This window comes from Notothenia rossii (assembly GCF_949606895.1).
Source record: "Notothenia rossii genome assembly, chromosome: 4".
Lineage (NCBI taxonomy): Eukaryota > Metazoa > Chordata > Actinopteri > Perciformes > Nototheniidae > Notothenia > Notothenia rossii.
Window position 1 is genome coordinate 8792072 of NC_136902.1, and position 7871 is coordinate 8799942.

Sequence of the window (7871 nt, forward strand, 5' to 3'; positions counted from 1 at the left end):
CCTACTGTACAGTTTGTGTGTCAGAGGTGGGAAGTTACTAAATACATTTACTCAAGTACAATTTTGAGATACTTTTACTTTACTTGAATATTTCAATAATATGCTGCATTTGACTTTTACTCCACTACAATTCAGAGGTAACTCGTGTACTTTAACTCAACTACATTGTACCTTTAGTTACTGTACAGATTTGGATTAATGATGTGAAATATAATCAACTCTTAAATCAGACTTTAGTTACACCTGGAGTAAATTCTCAAGCTACCCTGCAGCATACAAAGTCATTAAAACTAGCTGCACCTTTACCAGCTTTGATAGCACTTTAATGACCAATAATTATAATCAAAACATATCATATTATTCTGAAATAGACTAATCTGCATAATGAGGACTTTTACTTTTGGTAGGTATATTTTTTGAAGCTGATACTTTTGTACTTTAATATTTTGAATGCAGGACTTTTACTTGTTACAGAGTATTCCTACACTCTGGTACTTCTACGTATTTTATTCAAATACAAGATCTGTGTACTTCTCCCACCTCTGGTGTGTGTATATATTTATTAATAGTGATGACATTCTGTGAAATTGTACGATTTTTTGCTCTATCTCTGCGACCGTTGACGCATGTTACGTAGGCTCCGTTACGTCCACTCAGTAGAAAGCGTACGTACAGTGGTGGTGGTGATGATGATGATGATGATGATGATGATGATGGAGCTCTGTCTAGTCGACAGTGCTCATTATGATAGTATCTGACATTTCCTCTGACATTGTGCACATTCTGCTCGCTTCATACACGATGTGACTGCGGCTGTCTGTCCCTTATGACTGGGATGTGCGTAGCTAGCTAACGTTAGCCTGTTAGCTTAGCGCTCATCCATCCATCCTGCTACAGCGAGAGAGAGCTCGAGCGGCAGCTGGCCAGCAGCTCCCTCTGATCGGCTGCAGCAGCAACACACAGCCCGGTGTTCTTCTGAAGAGGAGAGGATGAAGATGATGATGATGATGATGATGAGACCTTAAATATCAGATCGGTGTGTTCAGTCATCAAATACAGGTATTGTCACTCGTTAATGTGTATCCAGAAATTCCGTTATTAGTCCCACAGCAAAAGTGGCATAGCAGGTAAAAAAGGCAAGCAATGATAAAAAGGGAAAGACACATTAGTAATAAAGAAATAAAAAAGAGAAATAAGTACACAACCATGGCCAAAAAAAAATGTGGCAGCAGTTTAAAATAACTAAGTGAAACATATTAGAGTGTTGAGACCTTATTAAAATAAAACTTGTGGGACTGTTTTGTTGTTATCAGACAGAAGTTACATGTTATAAGGCTTATGCACAGTTGAAGTGAACAGACAGGGGCCAAAAACCAAGACCCTGACCCTAATTGTGTGTGACCAAGGTGAAAATTAACCTAACATTCGAAAAAAGACATTTTTAATTTACTATGTTGTAAGACAACTAAAAGCTTTATGCTGCGTTCAGACCGGACACTCTGAACTTTAAGAAGCTTTCATCTTTAAAATGTTGCCATGTTTTGCTTTAAAAACTACCATAGGCAAAAAGCAAACTTCAGATACTCAAGGTTCTTGAGATGCTTCACGCTTTGAAATTTCACCGATATCTGTTACGGTTCTTCAACAAAACGTTCACATGTAAGAGGTTTATCTCTCATTCAGAACAATGGAAACCTCTGATCTCTGGACACCTCGTTAGCTCACATATAAACACCTGTGTCATGGAACACGATGATGTCATCACTCCAACTGACATGCTCAGAGCAGCAGACTTCAAATAATGGGTGATGGTCAGGGGTGCACATAACTTTTTTGCGGAGCACCTGGAGATGTTGCTTGGTGCTCATCCTTAAAATGAAATAAACCGTAACTTTATTTGCCAGACACACGGCACTGAAGACACATGCAGAGGTGGACACAGAACACACATCCAGAGGTGAACACAAGACAACATTAGCACGACCAGTAATCCTACAAGCTCTCATCACTACCCTCCTGACTGTTCTACTCACTGTCTTCCTCTCTGTCAGACATGGTAGCTGATGATGTAGGCCTACTACTTTCTCTCTGGTTGAGTCTGCGATTAGCTGCTTGCATCCACAAGTCAACAGCTGGTTTTGGGTCGAAAGTCTCTGTTGTCATCAGACAAGAGAGAGTGGATGTAATCAAATAAGTATGTGAACATAACCAATAACCTACCATAGCCAATAACAAATGAATGTAACTTGTTTTATTTGTGTTGTTCATTCTTATCTTATTTTACCTTAACATTTATTTATGTATGCATTTTTTTTTATCTCTCCAGTTTTAAAGGATATTTGTGGTTACTGTCCTATAGTATACATTGGAATGATTTTAAACCTGTTTATCCCAAAAATTATAAAGGAGTGCCTTGGAAATATGTGTTTACATAAATTGTGACCAAACAGTTTGAATTTAGACTAAAGTGAACTATCTAAACACTCGGAGTCCTTTACCTCAATGAGCTGTAGTTATCAGCCTCTCAGTCTGACTGGAGAGGACTCTCCCTCCACATTATTGTAGAACAATCTTCTTCATATAGACAAGTTTACGCGCCAAAACACGGGTAGCGCCATGACACTACACAAATGCACTTCATTTCCGCCGGAAGTCTTTTGCACAGCGTCTGTCGGTGTAAACCGATGTAAACAGTCAGACGGGCACTGGTGTAAACACAGCGATTTCGATGCTAACAGTGATGCTAGCTTGGGAACACGATTCTACTTCTTTGACTGGAGATGGCGTTACTCTCCCCCACCCGAATTCAGTGCAAAACTGGGAGGATAACATGACGACGTGGCCCAGCATAAAACCAAAATAAACTGCCTTATTTAGGTCATGCCCACAGGAGCCAACAGTTGTCTGTTGTTTACATAATGCACAATTTACATGATCTCTTTATGCTGTGCAATATATCATATGTGCCTGTACTGTTTGAGTGAAAATAAAGTTTGATGTAATTTAATTTCATTATTGCACTGTTATTGCATTATTGCATTTCATATGTTAGAGTGCTACAATTTCTTTTAACACAGTTCATCATTCATATTAAGCTCATACTGTACATAAATAACACTGAATTAATTAATTGTTGAGAGGAAACTAAAGAAATGGCTTCAACAAGAAAGATCACATGTTTAATCCTAACAGGTATTACAAATTAAAATATAAAAGCAGCCCACACAATTACATCATTATGAAAATATTCATATATAATATTAAAAAATACAATGCATGCAGTATTTGTTGTGTTTATCTGTATTTAATGAACAACATGGCTGGGTGCTGGGTGCTGGTTTGTGGTCGTAGCACTCTCTATCTAACCACTCGTTCAGGTGCTTTCTCGAGTGATTGCAACCAACTACCGCACACGTAGTTCCCGAACCACTTTTCTTCATGTTGTAATTGTTATATCCTCTTTGTCTCTGCGATATCAGTGCTTTGTCGGCACAACGGAGCTAGCTAGCAAAACAAACCCAGTCCGCCAAAACGGAAGTGCATTGCATCGAAGGGAGGAGTTCAGGATGTAGAGCGGAAACGGCTCAATAACTTGTGTATATCCGTTAGAGCAACTAGCACCAGATTCTAATAACAACAGCGCCGGTACCGGTGCACCCTCCCTCTCTCCCTCGCTCACTCGCATTTTGGCTGTGAGCTGCGGGCGCCAGATAAGCCAACATCCCCCATTTTCATCACTTACGGCGCCCATCGTACAGGGTGAATGAAACGTGTAACCGGGGTGAAAAGAGTGTTACATTTACTTAATTATGAATATTGTTACATCAAGGCCGACAATTAGGATGAGCCCCAACGGTCAAACATGTTTTTTTCCCTCCCAGAGCTGCCGGCGTAGCGCCTCCCCAGATCTGGCGCCCTAGGCTAACATCTATAACGCGAGTGCTACGGGCCGGCCCTGAGTTCATATACAACTCGCAAATCTCTCTCTCTCTCTCTCTCTCTCTCTCTCTCTCTCTCTCCCTCTCTCTCTCTCTCTCTCTCTCTCTCTCTCTCTCTCTCTCTCTCTCTCTCTCTCTTCTCTTCTCTCTTCTCTGTTTTCTCTTCTCCCTTCTCTCTCTTCTCTCTCTCTCTCTCTCAATGTTGGTACTAGGGGTGGGCGATACCACAAAATCTGGATTCGATCCGATACCAAGTATTTCAGGGCCAGTATCGCCGATACCGATATCAATATCAATACCGATAAAGCACTTTCATATAGGGGAGAGCTGCATGACATGATTTTTGAGCTGAAAGCATCATAAATAGACTAAATCTGAATTAATTTTCATGAATAAAGACAGGACAGTTTTTATAGACGAATAAACTTTTTACTTTTGCAAATTTAAAGTACAAACATGAAATATAACAATACAAAGTGGCCAGAGTAGCGAACTGTCTTCTTGCACACATCACAGTTCGCTAAGTTTGAATTGCCAGTTGTGAAATTGCTCCACACAACGCTGCTCTTTCTCTCAGCCATCATGCGCGTGTGTGTGTTGCCCTCACGAGTCGCTGGCTGCTGCTGTCCTGCCCTGCTGGCTGCTGTCAGTCAGTTTGATAATCGGCGTTCAGCCAGGGAGCGCGCTGCGCGTGCGCGAGCCTCGAGGAGAGGAGGACAGCAGTGGAGAGAGAAGAAAAGAGCATATACTTGTGTTCGTCTGCACATAGTTTTTTGAAGAAATTGACGAGTAGAGGAGAAGGGAAAAAAAGTATAAAAGTATCGATCCTATTGGCTCTAGTATCGATATTTTGAAACGTAACATAATATCGGAAGTATCGATATTTTGGGATCGATCCGCCCACCCCTAGTTGGTACGCAAATGCGCGTTTTTTCAAATGACCCGGTGCCTTTTTTTGCGGAGGTGCGCATGCGCACCAGTTATGTGCAGCACTGGTGATGGTCCTGCCCTCAACAGCTCTATGTCAATTATGGGGTGTCATCATATGCCGTTGGATGAAAGATCAAGAGGGCGATCAAGAGAAGAGAGAGAGGGCGATCAAGAGAAGAGAGAGAGGGTGATAAAAGGGAGAGGGCAATCAAGAGAAGAGAGAGAGGGCGATCAAGAGAAGAGAGAGGGCGATCAAGAGAAGAGAGAGAGGGTGATAGAAGAGTGAGAGGGTGATCAAGAGAAGAGAGAGTGCGATCAAGAGAAGAGAGAGGGCGAGCTAGAGAAGAGAGAGAGGGCGATAGAAGAGAGAGGGCAATCAAGAGAAGAGAAAGAGGGCGATCAAGAGAAGAGAGAGAGGGTGATAGAAGAGTGAGAGGGTGATCAAGAGAAGAGAGAGAGGGCGATCAAGAGAAGAGAGAGGGCGAGCAAGAGAAGAGAGAGAGGGCGAGCAAGAGAAGAGAGAGAGAAGAGAGAGAGTCAAACTAAAGTGGAGACATGGCAGAAACCCTACAGTGAAGTGTTCTCCTGTGAGAGGGCGATCAAGAGAAGAGAGAGAGGGCGATCAATCATCATCTCATCACACATTCAAGACCCTTTGTTATGTAGGACATCAGAAAATAGTCGAAAATACTCATCAAATATCAATAATTATAATAATAATATTACTTTTTTTGTATTCTGTAATGTATTATAATATAAGATAGGAAAAAGCATTAAACATTTAACATTTAGGAAGCCTGAATATTTTTACTTCAAGAATGACCCGAACAATATTTAATTATTATATTTACTGAATATTTTTTTCTGTTGTTTGACTACTCGATTAATTTGATCCATTTGATATATTTTCTAAATCCTCATCCGTAAAGGAGAAGCTCTCAAATCTCTCATTCCTAGATGGATAGATACTCTATTGATCCCAAATTGGGATATTATTTGTCACAGAAGCAATGTGTTCAGACATTAACATGTTTAAAAGGTGGAATAAAGTATAAACACAATACAATAAAAATACAATTACCATATACATATCTATAGTAGAAAAGACATTTATCACCAAGAATACATACAATATATTTTTTTACTTTTTAATGCTATTTTATTTCTAATTCTGAAATATTTTGGATTGTTTATTTCTAGTGTCTTAATTTCTCTTATGTACATTGCCTTGTTTTTTATGCTGCTGCAACGCAAAAATTTCCCAAATTGGGATCAATAAATTACTAATCAATCTATCTATCTATCTATCATCTATCTATCTATCTATCATCTATCTATCTATCTATCTATCTATCATCAATCTGTCTATCTATCTATCTATCTATCTATCTATCTATCCATCTATCTATCTATCTATCTATCTATCTATCATCTATCTATCATCTATCTATCTATCTATCTATCTATCTATCTATCTATCTATCTATCTATCTATCTATCTATCTATCTATCTATCTATCTATCTATCTAACTATCTATCTATCTATCTATCTATCTATCTATCTATCTATCAATCTATCTATCTATCTATCTATCTATCTATCATCTATCTATCTATCATCTATCTATCATCTATATATCTATCTATCTATCTATCTACACAATATAAAGTTTTCTTGACACACTTCTGATGGTTTCTGCTGATCTTCAACCTGCAGACATGGCGTCTCAGCTGCAGGTGTTCTCCTCTCCCTCCGTCTCCTCCACGGCCCACTCCCGCTCCAAGAGGCTGAAAGTGGAGAACCCCCCCACCTGGGAAGCCTCCAGCCAGCCGGGGGACAATGGTTACCTCCAGCAGAGCCCCTCCCAGGGAGCCGCCCCCTCCACCTCCAGCTCCGGATCAAACTTCAACCCGGTGTACAACTCCAACCAGGGACCCCCCCGCCTTCATCCGGCTCCCGGGAGCAGACGGTGGTCCGAGCGGCCGACAGCACAGGTAGCGTACGGTTTAGTAAATGTCATTTAAAGACATTCCTGTTTGGGCAGGTGTTTGTGTGCTTTTATTCTATTGATGTTTTTATTGTTTATTGTGTTTTTATTGTGTATTGTGTTTTTAGCACATCTTTATTCGTATGATGTTTTAATGCTTCGTCCAGCACTTTGTGACTTTGTCTGTGAAAAGCGCTTTATAAATACATTTGACTGACTTACTGACTTTTACAGGTAGCGTACGCGGACCTCCCTCCTCCTCTTCCTCCTCCTCTTCCTCCAGCCGCCGTATAAAGGATGCAGAGTCCTCCTCCCTCTACCACAAGCAGCACAGCCTGAAGAGGAAGAGCGAGGAGGTTGACAGCAGCGACAGCGTTCAGATCCTGGAGGAGCTTTCGGCCCCCGTGGTGTCAAACCGAACGGGTGGAGGTGGAGGAGGAGGGGGAGGGGGGACGACCACAGCGCAGTCCATAGCTCACTCCACCTCCACCACCAAGAGCAGCTCCTCCCACAGCGAGGGCGACTACCAGCTGGTGCAGCACGAGATCCTGTGCTCCATGGCCAACAGCTACGAGGTGCTGGAGTTCCTGGGGCGAGGCACCTTCGGACAGGTGGCCAAATGCTGGAAGCGAGGAACGAACGAGATCGTGGCGATCAAGATCTTGAAGAACCATCCGTCTTACGCTCGGCAGGGTCAAATTGAAGTGAGTATTTTTTTTTTTTTAAATGAAATGAAAACTCTAGAAAAGGTAGTATTTTCAATTATTTGACTCTTAGCATCCGATAAACCTTTCCAAAGAAAGTAATTTTTTTTCATTATTAAAGTCTTTCCAGAAAGGTTGTATGAATCCACAGTGTAGGGTGCAGACAGGAACTGCTCAAATCTAATTCAATATGACTTAAAGGTGCCAAATAGCCAAAATGTACACACATAAAGGCAAAGAAACGTGGTCCATGACAGCATAATGTTCACGTCAGATCAAATGGATGGTGGTGATGGGAAAGATCTCCATT

General features: G+C 41.1%; 1 protein-coding gene across 1 annotated transcript in view; it reads left to right on the plus strand.

The window, feature by feature from the left end:
- The first annotated feature begins 669 nt into the window (after positions 1-669).
- The window catches only part of LOC307038087 (homeodomain-interacting protein kinase 1-like), a 15026-nt gene continuing 7824 nt past the window's right edge, over positions 670-7871 (plus strand). Inside the window, 4 exon segments of the mRNA XM_079679383.1 lie at positions 670-1059; positions 6587-6805; positions 6808-6864; positions 7092-7606. Coding sequence (XP_079535509.1) covers positions 6589-6805; positions 6808-6864; positions 7092-7606 — 789 coding nt within the window. The 5' untranslated portion in view covers positions 670-1059; positions 6587-6588.